Genomic DNA, 22,824 nt, shown 5'->3' on the forward strand with positions numbered 1-22,824 from the left:
TTGATTTTCCTGTTGCACTGAATCATTTTAAGTTAATGAAGTTTGTGGCTGCTAGATTAATTCTGTTTGTGATTTTATTGTAACTCCCAAATAATGAGAAAAATCTATTAGAAATGGTAAGAGGTTTTGACCAGCTTGTTAATCAGATACTCACATTATATTTCCTAAACATTTTTAAAGCTGTAAATTGCCTTATGTATACTGGATTTATAGAGCACATGTCTTTTAAAAATTATTCTGTCTTGGTAATTGTATAGAACCTTGGAAGTTTCCATGCTTTGAGAATGAACTTGTAATTTTACAAGAGACCTTTTTAACTTTTACTTTAAATCCTAAAGAATTGTTGTCTTATAGGATAAGCTTTTATATATTTTATTATAAGAAAAATTATTGCCTTAAATGGGTAGAAGCATAAAATTTCCTACCCGGGATTGTTTTTAAAACAGGAAGCCAAGGAGCTCCTGTATATTCTTATCTGAGGATAATTTAGACCAGAAGGTTTCTTTTTTTAAAATATCAGATTTTGCTATGGAAGCAATAACAGAGTTTGTTGAGAAACTCTTAGCCAAGATTTAAAAGTTATAACAAGTATATGATTTTTAAACATTCTTTATTGTTTTGAAATGTGCTATTAAAAATTATGGTACTCTATTTGAATGTGCATTGTGAATCTCCTATTTGTAAGATCCATTTTCTCTCACAGAAAATCTCATTTTTGGGTAATAAAACCCTTCTAGTTATAAGCTATATATATATTTTATTTTTAAACATTTTTTTTTATTAGAGCAATTGATTTTTCCTTTTTTTCATCTTGTACTGGAATTACATATGTAATCATTATTTATCCTTTTTCTGATTCTAAAGTGATATAAGCTTAATGCAAATACCTGAGCCTGAGACTGAGAATATGGGACTGTGATTAAATGCCTTTCTGTCTGATTCCAGAAGGGAACATAAAGCCGTTAATTTGTGCTAAGAAAGCACATGGTCAGAGACTTGACTAAAAGATCTGCATGGATTGCAGGAGTTCTGTGCCAATACTTTAGGGCTTTGAAATTGGGGTTTGAATCCTGGAGTCCCAGTCTTTTCTAAAACTTTAGAGGACATGGGTCCCCTCAACTTAAATTCCTAGGCCAGCACCTAAGATTGGTTATTTATTTGGCTCACTTCCCTGAAAAGTTGATAGCAAATCAGATCAGAGAGAGGCATTTCCCTTAAGTCCTGGCCCTGAATGGGTAATTAATTGCAAACTGCTTAATTCATTTTCATTGGGCCTTGTTTCAAAGGCCTGTTTATTTCCCCTACATTTTTTGCACATTTTACATTTCATTCACAAGTTAATTTTTTCTTTTTTTTTTCTTGAATTTTATTCTTTTTATTTTGCCAATTGATTTCATACAACCCCCGGGACTCAGCCACTCATCCTTAGCTGACGTGAGGTACCCTTTTCAAGGAAAGAAGGTGTATTTAGAATTTACCTCAGGGGGATGTGTGTTAAGTTTTTTTTTTTTTTAATTTCAATAATATAAAAATATATGTATATTTAACTCTTTCATGAGTAATTTCAGGGGGAAATGTATAATTCTTAGAAGAAAATGTATGTTTTGTAATCTATAATGTAAAGTTTAAATCCTTTTGAGAATAATTTCAGGATAAGGATCTTGCCATCTCCCCAGAATCCAGACAATGAACCTGTTTGGTGAAGACACCATGAAGATGTCTGAAAAGCCTTCACTGTACCATGAAGACCAAAATTTGAACCTTGCGGTGCAGTTAATAGAATTTATGGGGAGTTGAATTTGAATTGAATGTATTGTTTTAATTGTACATGTTATGCCAATAGGGGACTGCCCCCAAATTGGTTTTTTGTCAATGTGGCTAATTTTATCCATTTGTTCATCTATTTCTTTTATCCCCAAATTCCTAAAAATTAGAAGTTGTCTATGTTTACAGATCCAGCGAAGAAAAAAGGGCCAACTTTTTTTTTTTTTTTAATGGGATCTCAGGGGGAATTGTATAATTGGAATTTGGGAGATGCCATTTAAAAGTATATATATATATATTTTCTATGGACACGTGGGGACCATCAAACTACATTTCCCGTGGTCCAACAAGTTTCTGGTTTCCGGTTCTTTGTGCGTGAGGACGCCTGCATCCCCACACATAGGATAGTTTAAATGGGAGGGGATCTGAAAGTAAGGCCTCTTGACCTTCCTGAGCGCTGGCTAGAAGATGGGCTCCAGTGGTAAATATAAAAGATAGAACTGGAAAGACCTCCAGGAATTGATGCAGAGTGAAAGGAGCAGAGCCAGAAGAACACTGTATACAGAGACTGATACACTGTGGTAAAATCTAATGTAATGGACTTCTGAACTAGCAGCAATGCAAAGACCCAGGACAATTCTGAGGGATTTATGGAAAAGAACCGTACCCACATTCAGAGGAAGTATTACAGGAGTGGAAACACAGGAGAAAAACAACTGCTTGAAAGTATGGGTTGATGCGGGCATGATTGGGGATGTAGACTAGAAACGACCATACCAATGCAACTATCAATAAAATGGAAATAGGTCTTGATAGATGACACGTTTTAAAACCAGTGGAAATGTGCATGGGATATGGGGGAAGGTTGTTTTTTTTTTTTTTTGGGGGGGGGGCGGTCAAGGGGAAAGTAAGAACATGAATCATGTAACCATGGAAAATTTTTCTAAAAAATAAAAAAAAGGTAAAAAACAAAACTCTCTAGAGTAAGACCCTTGCCCAAGAGAAGGCAGAGACATCAGGCTTGACTAAAAGCAGACTACATGTGCCATGTTTACGGTATCTTCTTACTGCATTATCATTTCTTTTTGAGAAGAGGTAAAGAAACTTACTGAAGTGAGTATAGTCAGGCCTTTAGCATCCATCACCAGGTATTTATAATCCTAAACACCAAACTCAAATCTCCCTGTCTTCAGTGTCTCAAAGTATAAAATGATGGTGTTCTCTTTTATCATAACCTTGTGGACAAATGCTTCAATTAGATTGTATTCCATTTTAGGTCTAGAAGATTTCATTTTCCTCCTTTTTTAATCCTTGTAATGCAGTGTCAAAGGCTATTCATTCACATCCACATTAAGCCTATCTTTCTCTAAATCTCTTTCCTTCTCTGCCTTTTCCTTCCAATATGCTATGGAGAACTCAAAGTCTGATACTAATAAAATTCCCTTTACTTTCTTCAATATTCTTTCCACCATCTTCCTGCTAAAAAGGTAAATGGAAAGCTAAATATATCAGCAAATGATGCATCCCTATTCACAGTCACCTATCTCCTTTTGATCCCTATCAATATCTGGGAATAGCTTTTTTCATGTGTTCTATTTGGACTTTGATTAACAATGCCATTTATAGATTTGCATCCTTTCCTCCACTGACATTCACTCCACCCATTTATGTTACTATATCCAGATTCTGTTTGAAATTATATACTAAACCCCACCCACCCAAGTCATTCTCCTTATTTCAAGGATCTCTTTAGTATTTGGCTCATAGACTTCTACTCCACACCAATCCTACTGAAAATCTCTTTAGATAAAACTAGTAAACAAAAACAATTCACCCAAATCTTATTTTCTGCCTTAAAAAAACAAAACAAAAAAACACAACACTTCCTTTTTCTTACTACCAACTCAAGCTGTCATTTTCTCTCCTTCCTTTCAGTCAAATTCATAGAAAGCATTGCTAATTTATGTTCTTCCTGTACACTCTTTCCTCTTAATTATTTCTTAATATCTTGCAATCTAGCTTCCAACCTAAGGACTCAATAATATCTTAACTGCTAAATCCTCTAGTCTTGTCTAAGGCTATGTTCTTCTTAACTTCTCTGTGTTATTTTACATTGACAACCACTAGATTTATTTAAAGTTCGTGTTTACGAGCTGCCTCTTAAGGAAAGATTTTCCTGATCCTCCCAGTTTTCTAATCATTGTATGAGTATTTAGAATCTCTCAGATTTTTCAGAGCTTTTATGTATAAATGGAGACTTTGAACCTTGGACTTCATCCCTCATAAGTCCTTAGTTTTCCCCAAATTCCCTTTAATCTCTCCTGTGCCTCCATATTTGAATGGTCACGTTATTGTTTTATATTTGGCTGTAACTCCTTCCTCTTTCTCTTTGGTTCCTGGGACAAGCTGGCTAGTACCTCTTAGTCTCTTTTGTTATTTTATTATTAATAAAATATTCATAAATATTTAATATTTTTCATATTAATTTAAACCTCCACATTTGTAAAGTGAAATTACAGATCACATATACACCTTTCTTTGGTATGCATTTTGATAGCAAATTTACCAACATATAAATGACTTCTCTTAGATGACTATATCTAAATTTATGTCAAATAATCCTCTCAGTTATTGGGAGTTTTCTAGCTTAAGCCAAAACATTTATTATATCTTTAAAAAAAAGCAGTCTGAATGAAGAACTAAATATATCTTTTTTTACTTCACTATTGTAAGTACTAGATTACATAAAGAGACAACCTCCAGAGAACTAAATATAATATCATGGAATAATCTTGGGATTATTTATTAATTTCTTAATTAAATTAACTACGATTTAGAGGCTATTAGACAATCTCTAACAGAATCAAATCCTTCTTTAAGATAATTAAAATACAGAAACCATGATGCTATTTTCTGTACTTCTCTATTTGTTAAGCAGCAAAAAAATTTTATAGGGTCCTATAAATTAAGTTATATCAAAATTGCATTAATCTTGAAAATATTCATGGCTATGGATATATAGCAAGAACATCTTGTCAACAATCATTCTAATATGCTATACTAATTGCAAAAGCCAAGTGATCTTTCTTCTTTGAAAATGATATAGAAATCATTATAGCTATTTCTATTCTTTAGTATAAACACTTTTCTCCAGCATGATTATTCACATATTGTTTATCTAATGACGGCCTGACAGAATCAGAGGATCACAAACACAGAGCTGGAAGAGATATGTCTTGGAAGACATCTCTTCCTCAATTCCCTCCCTCATTTTATAGGGGATGAAACTGAATTCCACACAAGAGACTTGCTTAAGGACACAAAGGTAACTATCAAAGGATGGATGTGAACTCAAGTCCTTTGACTGCAGAACCAATGCTCATTCCAATGTAACACTCTAAATGATCGATAAGTCTTTTTTTATTCACTTTGGTATTTTGAAGGGAAGAGGAGGTTTTATAAACACAATTAAGATTGTGATCTGTCAATGTTGCCTTCAGAAGAAAGATCCATAGGTTTTTCAAGACATAACTCATAAACTAGATATCTCTGGGACCTTTATACAAATAACCAAGATTATTTCATTGTTGTGTTATTTCAAGAAAACAACTTATTTCTGGAATAGTACTGAACAATGGGGACTGAACCTATGGCGTGTGTGTGCTGGAAGGGGTGTTCAGGGCCCTCTCTGTGGGCGTGCCCACTGTCACTCCAGCACAGAGTTTGCAGGGCCAGGCTGCTCCCCTCCCTTTCTCCACACACATCTAAGGACATTTTTCACATTACCTGCCCCTCTAAAAGGTTTGCTATCACTGGCTTACACTACTTACACTATGGGAATTATATGGCCAAGGTTCAAAGGGAAACTAACATTTTTACATCTATCTTCAGGTAAATAAAATGAAAACTTAAGAGACACAGAGAGATACCATTTGGCAAAGAAGCTAGTTTGATTTCTCACTTAATTTTCAGGGAAAAATGTTTTGGCAAGTAATGTTCAAGATAAAGAGGCACTGCTAGTCTGTTAACCTAATTTTCCTCATTGCTTGTGTGGTTAGAAATAATATTCAAGGAGACCTACTGCCTCTTGAGTAAATACTATAAAAAAATTAAGGATCTTAGTTTGTAAAACCTCATCTTTTTAAACAATGTTTTAAACAAATACATGTAATTAAGGAAGGATGTAGAAGAAAATAAATAAGAAGGTGTCATAATCAACAAGTAATGCAATCAAGAACTAATGATGGGGGGCAGCTGGGTGGCTCAGTGGATTGAGAGCCAGGCCTAGCGATGAGAGGTCCTGGGTTCAAATCTGTCCTCAGACACTACCTAGCTATGTGATCCTGGGCAGGTCACTTAACCCCCATTATCTAGCCCTTACTGCTCTTCTGCCTTGGAACCAATTCACAGTATCGATTCTAAGTCAGAAGGTAAGGGTTTAAAAAAAAAATCAATGATGAAAACATATTCATAAGTTTTTAAAGGAAAAGAGTTCACACCACTAATAATAAATTTTACATAATAAAAAAACTTTTACAAAGAAGGAAAGGTAACTAGAAAGAAGATAAAAAACAAGATTTTATTACATTCTTCATTATGAGAATTTTATAATTTAAGATACAGGAATAAAAGATGGGACTAGATTTGTGGTTTCATTGATAGGGAAAATAAATTCTCTTTACCAAAGCAGGGTGACACCTTCAATTTGATTTAAGAATATTAGAAAGTTGCCTAGAGCAGGGGTCAGCAAATCATTACAAAAATAAAGTATTATTGTATTTTAAAATGTAATAGTACAAAAAGAAGCAGAGTGCCAATCAAATCAGAGTTTGTTGACCCCTAGCCTAGAGCACTGAGTTTTTAAATAACAAGGACAAGTAGGAAAAGATATTTGAAGCTAAGCCTTTCTCACTTCAAGGAAAGATCATTACCTTTATTCCCAGTTGTTTTTCAGGTGTAATGCCTCAAAGACCAAATGTTTTCTAATTTAAGGTTGACTCTGGGCCTATAGCAAGTTCTTTTATTTGAAATGACCCTGATACTAAGTGACTCAATTTTTGAAGGCAAAGGGATCTCTGCAAGAATTTAAAAAAGTGTTCTTATTTGAGAAAGAACGCTATCCACATCCAGAGAAAGAACTGTGAGAGTAGAAACACAGAAGAAAAACAACTGCTTGATCACATGGTTTGATAGGGATATGATTGGGGATGTAGATTCTAAATGCTCACCCTAATGCAAATATTAATAATATGGAAATAGGTCAGGATCAATGACACATGTAAAACCCAGTGGAATTGCTTGTTGGCTATGTGGTGGTGGGGAGAACATGAATCAAGTAACCATGGGGGGTGGGGGGGAGGGAAGGGAAGGACCACAAATTAATTAAATTTAATTTTTAAAAATTTAAAGTTTTCATATAGGTTAACACTCAAGGGAGAGAGGGGGTAGAAATCATGTTAAATAAAAGGAAATGTAAAAGTTAGTAAGATAAAAATCACATTCTTTAACTTGGAAGAATGTTTTAGGCCATTGTCATGCCTAAAATAGTACTTAATAAACATTTTATGTTTATAACCAACAAATACAAATCTCAATATGCTGAGAAAATGCCCCCACCTTTTTAAAGGTCTTTATTGCTTATTTTACTTTTTTCCTGAAGTAGAAAATTCATTAAAAGCTTAATCCATACTAATAATAGTGATTAAAATATTCTTGGAGAATAAAGTGTTTCAAGTTCTCTGAACTATCATTAGTAATTTAGTAGAGTAGGCAGACAAGACAGTCAAGCAATAATTGTAATCATAAATTTTACAGAGATACTGTTATTTGTTTTTCTGGTTAGCAAAGAGAGGTAAGATGTATTGTACTACCAACCCTTCAGATTATGTATCAGAAGGCTGATGATATCAAGAATAGAAAACAAGTCTTAGTCCTAAATCCTTAATTTTGGTTCTTCCAGTGTAAAGTTAATTCTGTACACCAGGAAAGGAAAAATTTCCATTCCACATCAACTTTGCTCTAGTCAGATAGAAAAGTTACACTGTACAGGGAACATGTCAGATAATAGTCTGGAGTGTCACACAAAACAAACCTAATTTGTTTTAACTAAAAGTTAACTTGATTTTTTACTTTAAATTTCTGCGTGCAAGAATAATTTTCTCATACAAAGAAGAAATATTTGGTTAATGGATACTGAGGGATGCTTGCTCATATTATTATAATAGCCACCTTATTCCTAAAATTACGCAACAACAACAGCAACAAAAGCATAACAAAACAAGATGCTATGTATTAATCTATCAGCTTTTAAACAGGATGATACACTGAATGTCAGATTACACAAAGGATGCAAATGAAAAATAAATGACCCAAGAGACCAGGGTGCTTGTCTTATCCTGCTGGAATACTATGCGACCTGGGCAAGTTAATCCCCTTCTCTGAGTATGAATTTCCTAGTCTGTACAATGAGGCTATACGTTGCAAGGGAAAGAACCTTGGATTTAGAGTTAGAAGAGGACTTAGGTTTAGATCCAGGACTCTTCTCCTTACTACTTAACACTTCCTCATCTATAAAATGAGAGAGGTAGACTAGATGGATCTCATTTATTTTTAGCATTTAAATCCTGCTATTTCATTTGTCAAGCTAATTCTAAAGTCCCTCTGAATTTGAAAGTGCTCTTCTAACAATTTGGGTAAGAACAAACCTAAGGCAACAGAGCTCAGGTCTTCTAATAATAATAATATAAAACTTGAACATTAGCAAAGTACTTTAGATTAATTGGGAAATTTGTATAGTACTCAATAACATACTAATCTAACTCTTTTCCAACCTGTAAGACTAATTAGTTTTTTTTAATATTAAGGTAAATTAGAGGCAAAGGCAATTTAAGAATGCAAATGGAATTAGCAAAAAAGCATTGAAATATCCACGAACCTGAAATTGTTTTCTTTTAAAAAAAATTTTTTTAAGACCCAGAAATTAAAAAAGCAAAAACTAAAAGCAATAGTCAATATATTTTCTCCAATTTCCTTACTTGTAAAAAGCTTGATGTCTGAGGATTCCATTTCTCTTCTGGTCTTCCATGCCATGTATTTAATATGCTTAAACAAACCTGAAGAGAGACAAAGCTTTAATGGCAAAATTGTAAGGTGAAGAATATGAACAATAACTATCGATATTAGAAGAAAAACATAACTTCATATTACATCAATGTTATCTCCCTCAACCCTCAAGGAAATGGAAAAGGAATATTGAAAGGAACGGGCATTTTCAGGCTATGACAAATATCTGAATGGCACTATAATATCTCTTAAATGAAAAATTATTAAGCACATTTTAAAAAAGTACTCTTGGAAAGTAGAGATTTCTAAAAAATTGTTACAACGGGGAACTAAGAAGGAAGAGAAAATGCTTGGTGATATGCTTTGTGGTATTCTTGAAAAGGATGAAGGTTCCATTATGAGTGAAAAAGACAGGGAAAATTGCATACACATAAAGGCTGCATAGTGGTTAAATTTATCTCAGAACCATAGTTTCAGAGATGGAAGGGATATGAGAAACTACTGAGTCAAAAATCTATCATTTTACACAGAAGAAACCTAAAGCTCAGAGAAATTAAATGATTTACTTAAGGTAAATACATAAATAAGTAAAATATGATGTTATTTCAATTTGAGATAAAGTCTGCTCTGTAGGTATGTGTACATAAGTTTATCAAAAGGAATAGTATTTCTGGAAAAAATTGAGATGACTAGAAGACTTTAGTAGCTTCAAAGTGAATGAATAGATTCAGAATACTATGAAGAGTTATGATATAATTACTTATTTGGGGGATTTTAAGATGTGCTTTAAAGAAAGGTAGGACAAGGTAAAATAGTTGAGTGAATGGCAACCATAAATGTATTCATTAATAATTTCATGTTATATCTGGAAATAAATTCAGAATAGGCTGATTTTATAAAAAAAGAAAATTAACTGGTCTTTTTTTAAAAAAGGAATCTAAGATTTATCCCTTGTACACTGTTGTAATAGTCTTTCAATGTGGGCAAAAATTATTTAATAAGCAATCTTGTTAGTGCATTAACATAATGAAGCTTTCTGTTTGTAAAGAAATTTATAGTTTAGATTTTCACACCTAGGATACCCTTTGATTCACACATCTCTCTTGTATTGATATTATTCTTATTTTTAAGACAAGAAAATCAATACACAGAGAAGCTAGATGACTGGTCGATTAAAAAAAGTTACTGATGAAATGCTGATTAATAATTTGCTAGACCTGGTACCTCTGACTATCGTACATTGCCACAGGGGAATGATTTCCTTTTGTTTATCTTGATATCAAGACAAGCAAGATGAGTGTGGTGGGTAGATAGGCAGTCTCTTGAGCTAGGAATACCTGTGTTCAAGAACATACTACTGCATGTGTGATCCTGAGCAAGTCATCTCCCTTCTTGGTAACCTAGACCAGTGATGGGCAAACTTTTTAAAGAGAGGACCAAAGGAAAGGAAATGCTCATCTGTCAGTCTGTTTCTAAGGCAACTCTTTTGAAGTTTCATTGTACTGCATCCTACTCATTGTATTCGTCAGATTAGGAATAATGCCCTGGGGTGGGGGGGTAGGGGAGGCTAGAACATTTCAGGGGACCCATCTAGCCTGCAGGCTGTAGTTTGCCCATTACTACCCTTGATCAGTGATTCCCAAAGTGGGCGCTACCAAGAATCCAGGGGAGTGGTGATGGCCACAGGTAATTGCCATTAAAATTTTTTAAAAATTCCATCCTTACCACTCTTCCACCTATGAGCCAATACACAGAAGTTAAGGGTTAAAAAAAATTAAAAAAAAATTAATTTTCAGGGGGCTAAGTAATATTTTTTCTGGAAAGGGGGTGGTAGGCCAAAAAAGTTTGGGAACCACTGATCTAGATAATACTCTAAGACTAAATTACAGATCAGGTAAAGGGATTTTCCTTATCCAAGGGTTTCCAATGTCAGTTAAAATCACAGGTCTTGTACCCAAATCCCATAACTAGCTTGGCAACAACTGTTTTCATGCTATAGGTCAGGAATAGTGTTTTCTTTTTAAACCTTTACCTTCTGACTTAGAATCAATACTGTATATTGGTTCCAAGACAGAAGAACAGAAAGGACTAAGCAATGAGAATTATGTGACTTGCCCAGAGTCATACAGCTAGGAAGTATTTGAGGCCAGATTTGTACCTAGGACATCCCATCTGTAGGCTGGGCTTCTTCCCAATTACCCCATTTTCCTTAAGTTTATTTTTTTAAAAATATTTTTCCATGGTTACATGACTCATTTTCTTTCCCTCCCCTTTACTTCCCTCTCTCTGAGTCAATAAGCTCTTCCACTGGGGTATATAAATGTTATCACTAATTTCTATTTCATTATTATTCATTTTTGTAATAAAGCAAACTTTTAACACCCAAACCCCAAATCATATACTCATATTAACAAGTGATAAGTCATATGTTTTTCTTCTGTGTTTCAACTCCCAGTTTTTTCTTTTTATGTTGATACCATTCTTTTCTCATAAGTCCCTTAGTATTGTCTTGTAGTAGCAAAGTTTATTACATTGTATTGTTCCACAGTGTTTCACTTTCTGTGTATAATGTTCTCTTGGTTCTGTTCTTTTCGCTCTGTATCAGTTATTGGAGGTTCTTCCACTTCATACAGAATTCCTCCAGTCTCTCATTCCTCACAGCACAGTAGTATTCCGTCACCATTACATACCACAATTTGTTTAGCTATTCCCCAATTGGAGGGTATCCCCCTCATTTTGCAATTTTTTTGCACCACAAAGAGTGCAGCTATGAGTATTTTGTACAAACATTTTTCATTATTATCTCTTTAGGGTGCAAACCTATTAATGGTATTGCGGAATCAAAGGGTGTGCATTCTTTTAAAGCTCTTTGGGCATAAATAAAATTTAGGCTAGGCTTTTAAACCACTGAGCCACCAAGTTGCTTCCATTAGTGTTTTATATAATACTTATTTACAGATTAGCTTAAAACAAAACATTTTTCCTCTTTGTAAGGAACCATAAAGAAGAGGACTATACTTGCCTCTAGCAAAAACATGTTAATTGGGAATACTCCTTTAATTTCAAAGCCAGGAGAAAGTAAGAAGTTTTAAGCATAATCACTTTTTTGGGGAGGGATTGGGGTGAGCAGCCCACATACTTTTTTTTTTTTTAAACCCTTAACTTCTGACTTAGAACCAATTGGTTCCAAGGCAGAAGAGTGGTAAAGACTAGGCAATGGGGGTCAAATGACTTGCTCAGAGTCACACAGGTAGGAAGTGTTTGAACCCACACATTTTTAAACAAAGCAAAGATACATTAATGATTTCTAAAGTATTCTTCAAATGGTATCCCTTCAAGTAAATTTGTCATGTAAAGCAAAGTCAAGAATTCAGTTTCTTATTACCAAAAAAGCTGTGTGTATAGTCTATGTAGTAGTTCTCTAATTTTTAAAAATGCTGTAGTACAATCAGGATATAGTTTATATTGAAAGCATAGCAAATATCACCTGATAAAAGGTCTTGTGCAACTTTGGAAATAATTTTTATTAAACTGGAAAAAACTTTTTTATTGGAACCTCTCCTAATCAATGTGAAGATAATAACAAAAAAAAAGATGAAAAATACATAGTTTCTCCTAACTTTAGCTTTGTGAAATGCACATAATATTTTATGTTTAAAAAGGCAAGGAGTAAATCACAAGTTTGTAACTGAAGTGGAATGGATTATTATCGCATTAGAAAAACTGTCTAGGAACACATGAAAGGGGAAAAAAAAAAAGGATAGAGGCAATCATTAGACCTGGCTAATACTGAGTTTCAGGTGGCAGGAGCTTGTAGATGATTTTGGTTTCCTTTGAAATGTAAGGCATGTATCTGAAAATTGCCTATTCATGTCCCTTGCCCATTTATCAATTGGGTAATGGCTTGATTTTTTATACAATTGATTTAGCTCCTTGTATATTTGAATAATTAGACCTCTGTCAGAATTTTTTGTTATAAAGATTTTTTCCTAATTTGTTGTTTCCCTTCTGATTTTGGTAGCATTGGTTTTTTTTTTTTGTATAAAATCCTTTTAATTTAATATAATCAAAATTATTTATTTTACATTTTGTAATTTTTTCTAGCTCTTGCTTCGTTTTAAAATCTTTCTTTTCCCAGAGATCTGACAAGTATACTATTCTGTGTTCATCTAATTTACTTAGTTTCCTTCTTTATATTCAAATCTTTTACCCATTCTGAATTTATCTTGGTGTAGGATGTGAGATGTTGATCTAAACCTAATCTCATCCATATTGTTTTCCAGTTTTCCCAACAATTTTTGTCAAATAGTGGATTTTTGTCTCAAAAGTTGGGCTCTTTGGGTTTATCATACACAGTTTTGCTGATGTCACTTACCACAAGTCTATTCCATTGATCCTCCCTTCTATCTCTTAGCCAGTATCATATTGTTTTGATGACCCCTGCTTTATAGTATAGCTTAATATCTGGTACTGCTAAGCCAGTACCTTCCTTCACGTTTTTTTTTTTCCATTATTTCCAAATAAACTTTCTTATATTTTTTTCTAATGCAGTAAAAAAGGTTTTTGGTAGTTTGATAGGTATGACAATAAATAAGTAAATTAATTTGGGTAGAATGGTCATTTTTATTATGTTAGCTCATCCTACCCATGAGCAATCAATGTTTTTCCAATTGTTTAGATCTAGTTTTAATTGTTTGGAAAGTGTTTTGTAGTTATGTTCGTATAATTCCTGTGTTTGTTTTGGTAGATAGATTCCTAAAGTATTATATATTGTCTAGGGTGATTTTAAATGGTGTTTCTCTTTCTACCTCTTGCTGCTGTGATGTGTTGGTAATATATAGAAATGCTGATGATTTATGTGCATTTATTTTGTATCCTGCAACGTTGCTAAAATTGTTGATTATTTCTATTAGCTTTTTAGTTGATTCTCTAGGATTTTTTAAGTAGACCAACATATCATCTTCAAAGAGTGATAGCTTAGTCTCCTCATTGCTATTTTAATACCTCCAATTTCTTTTTCTTCTCTTATTGCTACTGCTAGTGTTTCTAGTACAATGCTAGTATTCTTTTTTAAGATTTTTGCATCTATGTTCATTAGGGAGATTGGTCTGTAGTTTTCTTTCTCTGTTTTTAATCTCCCTGGCTTTGGAATCAGTACCATATTTGTGTTATAAAAGGAATTTGGTAGGATTCCTTCTTTGCAAAAATCTTAAAAAGAATACTAGCAAGTTTATTACCACAATTTGTTAAACCATTCCCCAATTGAAGGGCATACCCTCATTTTCTAGTTTTTTGCCCTTCAATTGGGGAATGGTTTAACAAATTGTGGTATATGATGGTGATGGAATACTATTGCGCTCAAAGGAATAATAAACTTGGGGAATTCCATGTGAACTGGAAAGACCTCCAGGAATTGATGCAGAGCAAAAGGAGCAGAGCCAGAAGAACATTGTACACAGAGACCAATACACTGTGACAAAATAGAATGTAATGGACTTCTGTACTAGCAGCAATGCAATGACCCAGGACAGCTCTGAGGGATTTATGGTAAAGAACGCTGCCCACATTCAGAAGAACTGCAGGAGTGGAAACACAGAAGAAAAACAACTGCTTGAACACTTGGGTTGATGAGGACATGATTGGGGATGTAGACCGAAAAAGACCCCACAATGTAACTATCAATAATATGTAAATAAGTCTTGACTGACCACACATGTTAAAACCAGTGGAAATGCGAGTTAGCTACCGGGGTGGGGGTTGGGAGTGGGGGTAGATGAGGGGCTGAAGGGAAAGTAAAAACATGAATTATGTAACCATGGAAAATTTTTCTAAAAATTAAAAATTAAAAAAAAAAAAAAAAAGAAAGAAATGTAAGGCAAGTAGAAATGGAGGTAGTTTAAGTTCCTGAGGTAGATGATTTCCTAAAAAGGGATATCTTATGACTAATTCACCAAGTACAGGGAAATTTACTTGTCTGTCTTTCCTAAGTGGGGTTTTATTATTTGAGTATCTGGTGGACATAGGAAGAGAAATCTTAAAGAATTCACCCTTGTTCAATATAGAGAAACAAGAAAAACAAATTATGAATATATGCAGCATTACAAAAAATATTTTTGATCAATGAAAAAAGTTTTAAAGTAAATTACCTTGCCATCATTATAAAGATTTGGATTGAATCGTACACTATGGCCACCAGTTGTCTCCAAATTTACAAGTGGGGGTGAACTGGGATAGTCTTGTGGAAAATAGACATCAAATTCAAAGCATCCATTTGCATAAGGAGTATCTGCTGGGCCTGTAATTAGAACCTGATATACAGAGAGAAAAAAAGAAAATGACATTAAGTAGCTTAAGATATGTGATAGACTTTAGTTTTCTGTGGAATAGCAAAAGCACAAGCTAGTACAAAATAAAGAGAGCTTTCTTTAATCAATTAATCAATTGACATACATTGAGGATTATACACTGCACCAGAAATATAAAGACAAAAAGTGAAATAGTTCTTGTCTTCAAGAAGTTGACAAAATAAAGGGTGAAACAGACACATAATCAAAATAAACAAGTTTGGGGTTTTTTGTTTGGCGGGAGTGGGAGGAAGGCACTAATAGTTTGAGGAAATTTAGTTCAGATTTCAGAAAAGATGGAACTTGACCTTGAACTTGAAGCAAACTAGAGATTCTAAGAGGTGAATGTGAGGAGAGAACACATTCCATGAGTAGGAGACCTGAAGTGCAAAGGCAGAAAGACTGGAGATAAAATTTAGTGTAGTAGGCAGGCCTATATGGCTGAATGTGTATGAGGAGTATGTAAAGGGAAGTATGAAAAAGAAAGTTTAGACCATGTTGTGAATAGTGCTAACTGATAAATAAAGGAGTTTAAATTTAATCCCAGTAGTGAAAGGGAGGGCTTTATATATTGAGGTCAGACTTGTGTTTTAGTCCATGTGAGGATTTTCCAGATATTATGATGAAAATTAAGTTGATTCAGTTCATAGTAGCAGATATAAGGTAAGGAGACAAGAGAAGAAGGGTGTTACAGGCATGGGGAATGGCCAGTGAAAATACCAGCAGTTGGGAGATAGAATGTGTCCTTTGTCAGGAATAGCAAGGAGGCAAAGGATAGTGGGGGTGAGGAAGGGACACAGAAAAAGAACAGAGAAAAATGAAAAAGTTTGGAAAGGCAGGAGGGCACCTCATTAAACATTTAATTCACTTTCACAGTCCTTCTCTCTAGCTCATCATTCTATTCTCCCACAGTGCCATCTTAATTCAGACCCTCATCATAACCTTTCACTACTATTATAATCTCCAAAAAGATCATAGGATCAAAGATTAAGGCTACAAGAGGGCTCAGAGACCAAAATTTAAACTCTCATATTTGAGATGAGAGAACAGGGGCTTATAGAAGTACATGCCAGCTAGTAAATGGCAGAGGAAGGATTAAAATCCCTTTTACCTCAAGTTGAGCATTTTTCTTATTGGAACACACTACCTTGACATTTGTCTTTTCCAGAACAATCTTTTTTATGCATAAATCTAATTTCATTAATCACATGCTTGGAAATTTCACTATCTTCCTACTGTTCATCAAATAATATTGAAAACTTTCTGCCTATGATTCAAGGTCCTTTACAATAGTGGTACCAATTCAATTAGAAACATGGATCAGTAATTCACATATAATGATGCATGTGGGCTGCATGTTGACAGTTTTAAAATGTGTTATTATATATGCTTCATTTTATTTATTTTGTTAAATATTTCCCAATTACATTTTAATTTGGTTCAGGAGCACTCAGAAGCATTAAGGACCATGTGTAGCACCAGGAGCACCAGTATTTATTTCATTCTAGCCTTATTGCAACCTCTCACCTTGTCCCTCACATACCACTTGTTAATGTACATGACATGATTTTTTACAAAAAAATATTTCTTGCTGAAAATTTATAAGACTATGTCTGGTTTGCATCTTCTTTGGAACAATAAGCATGATGGAAGGAAAAAAATTAAAATATACAACATACCTTCATGATGTCAAGTCTTTCTTCATCACAGCGTACAAAGACACTGGAAGATGATGACAGAGGCAGTGATGTGGAAAGTGTCACAGCTTCCTGGGCAAGACGTCTCGCTCGGGCAGCACTATTTGCATCACTTGCATTTTTCACTTGTGACATGTAGTGATAATTTACTTTAAAGCCCAATTTCCCATCATCATCTTCAGAAACCATTTCGAAAGTATCTGGGACAAAAAAGAAAAAAAGTGAAGCAGCATATATTAAAAAATAAATCTTAAACTTGCAAATTTAAAAATTAGTAATTAGGAAAACATGCAATTTCTACTTCCCAGTCTTACAGATTACTTTACTATATGGTGCAGTAACAACAAACTGTTATTTTTTATAACCCTTTCTTTCTTGGTATCAATTCTAAGATCAAGATTCTCCCAACTCTAGGCTTGATACTCTTATCAAACTGTGCTACCTAACTATTCCAATAACAATGAATTACTAATGAAATTTAAAAACAATTGATGGAGATGTTTCATTTAATTTCTTTTCTTTTTTTTAGCTACTTGCTAGAAGGGCCAAAAGATTAGTATGAGATTCTTTTAAATTATTATAACACGGCTTTGGCATTACCCTTTATTTCTAGATCAAGTATCCATTTTAAATTTATTTTAGTCTATGATATGAGGTATTAGTCTAAGTCTAGTTTCTATCAAATTGTTTTTCAGTTTTTCCAGCAGTTTTCTCAAATAATGCATTTCACCTCTAATAGTTTGGATTTGGGGGTTTATAAACCACTGTTATTATGGTAATTAATTGCTGTGTGTTGATTTCCTAACCTATTCCATTGATCACTCTATTTCTCAACCAGTACCAGACTGTTTTGATGATTACCACTTTGTATATACTTGCTGGGTTTATTTGTATAACAAGGGGTCTTTGCCAATTCATGAAACTCTTTTTTGCATGTGACTAGTCTTCTGAAATATTTCCTGGAACTAAATAACTATTCCAGTTGTGGTCTGAGTAAGGTAGGGTACAGTAATCTTAGTGGTGACAATTATAACTTCTTTTTGAACTCTCTCTTTATCTTGGCCTTTTAGAAACTTGGACAGTCCAGTGGCACAGTGGATAGAAAACTAGACCTGGAATTAGGAAGAATCTTGCCTTATACACTTAATGAGCTATGTGTTTCTGAGCAAATCACTTAGCCTTTATTTACCTCAGTTTCTTCATCTATTGAAAGCAGAACTTAATAGCACCTAACTCAAAGGGCTGCTGTGAGGATCAAAGAAAATAATCATTATAAAGAACTTAATAGTGCCTGGGACAGAGGTAGCACTATATTAATGTTGTTATTATATCTTCAAAGCACAGCAGAGGTGATATTTTCTTTACAAAGTCATCCAACTCCAATTACCAATATGCCCTCTTGCCCACACTGCATTATACTTTTATATGTATACAAATAGTATCCAGCCTAGTTTAAAATCCAGAATTTTAAGAATTTAATATATCTCTTTCAACCAAACAAACAAATATTAAGATTTTAACTTACCAAACTGTAACTTTTTCATGACAGCTACATACTTTTCCTCAAGTGACCTTAACACTGACAGAGGTTTTGGTTTCACAGCTGCCTTCTTTGAATACTCAGCCAGTTTTTTTTCTATCATTTGATATTTTAAGAAAAATAATATCTGATTATTGATTTTGGTAAAAAGATTACAACTAAAAAGACTTTATTTTTATAGTTCAAGCTAATGAGTTCATAATATCAATAAACTTAATGATTATTACATGTATTATAATTTTTATAATTACTAACAAAACATTTGTTCCTTTCCATTTTAAGCACATTTACAACAAGATTACATAATAAATCTAAACAGAATCTTTCATTAATTTTTAAAAATGAATTATCAGAAAAAATAGCAACAAAATTAAACTTTTCTGGAGCTAGTTTTTAAAAAATGTAATTTAAAATTATTTTTTCACTAATTAAATTACAATTTGATATCTTTCTCCTCTGCCTATAACTTTTTAAAGCAAAGAACATATAAAATTAAATTATAAATAAAATTAAAATATATATAGTAAATTATTAAATTTTTAGTATATGTTCTTTGTTCATTCAGTTTTCTGATTAAATTTTGAAATAATGTGCTATCCACCATATATAACAAAAAACTGGGTTGAGAACATTTTAAGTTTTCAACAAATAAACATGTTTAGAATTAATCAGCTAATAGAATACTTTACATATACAAAAAGGTTATTTTACCTTGATTTGCTTGCCGCAAACTAGTGGTAGCTGCATAAACTATTTCAGCAGTTTTTTGAATGTCTGGTACCAAAAGAGTGAGTCCTTCAGGTTCTTGATCAGATGCATCTGGTTTTACTCCTGTTTTAGCTTTATCCTTTTTAGATCTGGATTTTTTAAAGGAACATAAGAGGAAAAATATGATTGTAGGGCTTAAACATAACAACTGGTAAAAGCAATTACTAGTATTAAAATAAAAATGAATTTTGCTTTTATCTAAGATCAAATTAATTCTAATATATGATATGAGAGGCATTAAGAAGAGAGTTGTTGCCTCTTAATCTTAAAGAAACCATACAAAATCATTCAGTTTAGATTAATTAAAAATGTAAGAGGCCATCTTTTCTCCAAATGTAAACACTTGCAAAAGGTAATATTGTTGTGGGTTATCTTTAAATTACTTGGTTAGATGACACTAATATATTCTTAGTTTTGCATCAACAGAGTAAATAAATGAAGAAGAGTTTTCTGACCTGTAAATATGGTTAAAAAACCAACTAGTGAACAAGCGAAACACAAAATTCTACCAATTGGGGTATTTTCTAATTGTAATCTAAACTCAGTAAATTTAGAAGGATTAAATAAAAATTCAATAGTTTAGAAGGACTTTTCAGTTCAACTGGAATTTAAATGTACTCAGATATATTTGAATAACATGATCCTTTAAGGTCCATTTCATGGAAGTTTGTTATAAACAAAAGATATAACACACTTCTAAGTGATAGGAACACTAAGGTAGTGAACAAAAGAAGATGTATTTCATACCAAATTCTATTAAGATAGAATATAGTACATGTTTCCCCCCTAAGAATATCTGTAATCTAGAAAATAAAACCTTAATTTTAATACCACCCCTGGCTAGTAATAATGCAGTTTAAAATAACATTTAAAAACATCTCATCATATAGCAAGTTCATAAATAATACTGCAAATTGTGCTTCCATTAACATTATTTTAAGCTAAATCTTCAGTCTCTTTGCAGTCTAATCTGTATAAAGAAATCTATAAAAATATTTTGCTCTTTATAATTGTAATTTAATCATACTAATCATTCATGTTAAATTTCAAGTGAAGTTAATAACTTTAACCCATTAATTTCTATATCAGTTCTTATTTTATAAAAAATGACTACTTTATTGCTTAAAATGTATATATGGGGATCCATGAACATAACCAAATAAAAATTATCATTAAAATATAAGTTTATTAACAAAAGTACAATTTATTTTCCAGGTAACTATATTTTTCTTTTAATAGGATAATTGTTCACATTCAATTAATTCAAGCAACCTGGAATGAATGACCATGACTCAGCATTCTAGATGATGATTAAGCCAGAGTAGTTAACCAAACCATAGTAATCATTTTGAAATAAAAGTTCAAACAATCAAATACAATTTCAAAAAATGAATTAATGTCAACACAATGAATCTTTTCTTATCAGAAAAATATAAAATCTTTGATGAAAGAAGGTCTAAAAGAATTGGAAACATCTAAAAGATAACTAGGTGAGCCTTCACAGTTAATAAAACAGAGAAATGGAATCCAAGGGCAATCAGGTCCAAAACATGGATATGTATACACTGTATGTAGAACTGAATGAAAGGAAGTTTTCAGTATGTGACGGGATTAGTAGTTGAAGATGTCCTTGTTATTGACTGAGTAAAAGGTAAAATGGTCCCTGACCCCATACACCATTGCCCATAATCAAATAATCTTTGTAATACTGAAATCAGAAAGCTTCTTTGGCCTTAATTCTCTCAGACTTATTTTTCACCCTCACTGTGAGCTCCCATCAATCCCACGCCCACTTCTTGCTTATTCAATTAAGTTCAGTTTTGGCTTTACTTTTTTCTCTTTACAATCTAGACCTTACAGGTGAATAGTTCAATCTATTTTCCACATTTGGATCATTATCCCTCTTGTCCTAGCATTATGAATGCAATGCCAAACTTCAACCCTGGGTCACATAGGACATGGAAAAGCAGCATTATGGAACTGGGTCTGGTGTCAAAAAGAATTAGATTTAGGTTCCAAATTTGCCATTTGTTAGTAGTGTCATCTTGCTTCAGTCACTTAACTTTTCAGACCTCAGTTTACTTATCTGTAAAATAAGGTTGGTCCTTTTTCAGTTCTATATGGATGAAACCCTATCAATTATCTTCTTTACTCCTACTCTCATTTGGCTGGGCACAGCTTTATAAGTCACAATACTCTTTTGGAATATTTCCTTTTTTTAAAATTGGCTTCTTCCTGATGCATAATATTAAAGCCATCTCTCCTTTATCCTTAAAAAAATCACCTTCACTTCATTCTGCAATCTCCTCAAACTACTGCCCTGTATATCTCCTCCAATTCGATGACAAGGTTCAAGTTAGAAAGAGCTGCTTCCCCTTGCTGCACTAAATATCCATTTTTCAACTTCATAGAATGAGGTTCTAATAGTCTAAAGAAACTATTCTCTTCTTCAAAATTACAATGCTCTTTTTTATTACTAATTATAATACTTTTTTCTCAATCCTTATATGCTCTCTGAGTTCTTTGAAATATAGATTACTACCCTCACTTCTTTTTAATAGCCTATCATTTCCTCTTTTTTTTTCCTGGCCAATATCATAATGCTTTCTCCTGCTTTTCCTTTTCCCACAGTTCCTTCTCAGTCTCCTTTGCTAGATGATCACCACCTTCCATTTTCAGTTCCTTTAAGGAAGGTGTCTCTAAAGGTTCTGTCTTAGACCCTCTTCTTCCAAACTCTCATGGCATCTCTCATCAGTTGCAAGAATTCAGTTATCATCTCTGTGCATATTAATTAAAATCTTTGTGTCTCCCTCAATCTTCTGCCTAGGAAATTCCAATGTAGATACAATTGTACACTGTCAGCTGCCTGCTGTTTATCTCCATGTAGGACAAAAACAGAATTACTTTTCTTTCCTGCTAAACCTATCCCTTCTACAGACTTTCTTATCCCTATGCCATTATCATTTTTCTAGTTACCTAGATCTAAAATCTCAACTTTTGTCTCCTTCACTCCTATACTAATTCTGTTATCAAATTTTATCAATTTTACTTCCACACAATTGTTTGTATCTGTTCCCTTCTCTATATATACATTGTCACATGGTAGTTTACCAGTGATGGGCAAATGATAGCCCGTGGGCCAGATGTGGCCCCCTGAAATGTTCTATCAAGCCATTATTCCTAATCCGACGAATACAATGAGTAGGATACAATGAAACTTCGAAAAAGTTGCCTTAGAAACAGACTGACAGATGAGCATTTCCTTTCCTTTGGCCCCCTCTTTAAAAAGTTTGCCCATCACTGGTAGGCCTTCATCAGCTTTCTCTTAGAAGAACAACTAACATCTCCTTGGATCCTGTCTGCTCCCTTTTTTGCACTCTCCATAAAGCTGCCAAACAATCTTCCTAAGGCATAGTCTATGTTACCTGCTGCTGCTCAAAAATACTCTAGCCTCTAGGATAAAAGAAAAATTCTTGGCATGTAAAACTTTCAAGTAACCTGGTTTCAAAATACTCCTACCTTTATTTTACAGTATTGTTTTTTCATAGACACTTTGTTCCAAACTTTTTTTTTTTTTAATTGGCAGAAGACATCTTTTATCCCACTGAAAATCCTCAGGTGCATTTTCTCTAGGAAGTCTTCTCAGACA

General features: G+C 33.3%; 1 protein-coding gene across 2 annotated transcripts in view; it reads right to left on the minus strand.

Annotated features, from left to right (window-relative positions):
• BIRC6 (baculoviral IAP repeat containing 6) overlaps positions 1-22,824 on the minus strand; it is a 325,846-nt gene that overhangs the window by 37,883 nt on the left and 265,139 nt on the right. For both annotated transcript variants that reach the window (XM_044663691.1, XM_044663690.1), the window contains exons 67-71: positions 19,119-19,264; positions 18,393-18,503; positions 16,850-17,067; positions 14,973-15,134; positions 8,799-8,876 (exon numbers count right to left, since the gene is read on the minus strand). In XM_044663691.1, coding sequence (XP_044519626.1) covers positions 8,799-8,876; positions 14,973-15,134; positions 16,850-17,067; positions 18,393-18,503; positions 19,119-19,264 — 715 coding nt within the window. The remainder of the gene's footprint in view (positions 1-8,798; positions 8,877-14,972; positions 15,135-16,849; positions 17,068-18,392; positions 18,504-19,118; positions 19,265-22,824) is intronic.

This window comes from Gracilinanus agilis, chromosome 2, assembly GCF_016433145.1.
Source record: "Gracilinanus agilis isolate LMUSP501 chromosome 2, AgileGrace, whole genome shotgun sequence".
Taxonomy (NCBI): Eukaryota; Metazoa; Chordata; class Mammalia; order Didelphimorphia; family Didelphidae; genus Gracilinanus; species Gracilinanus agilis.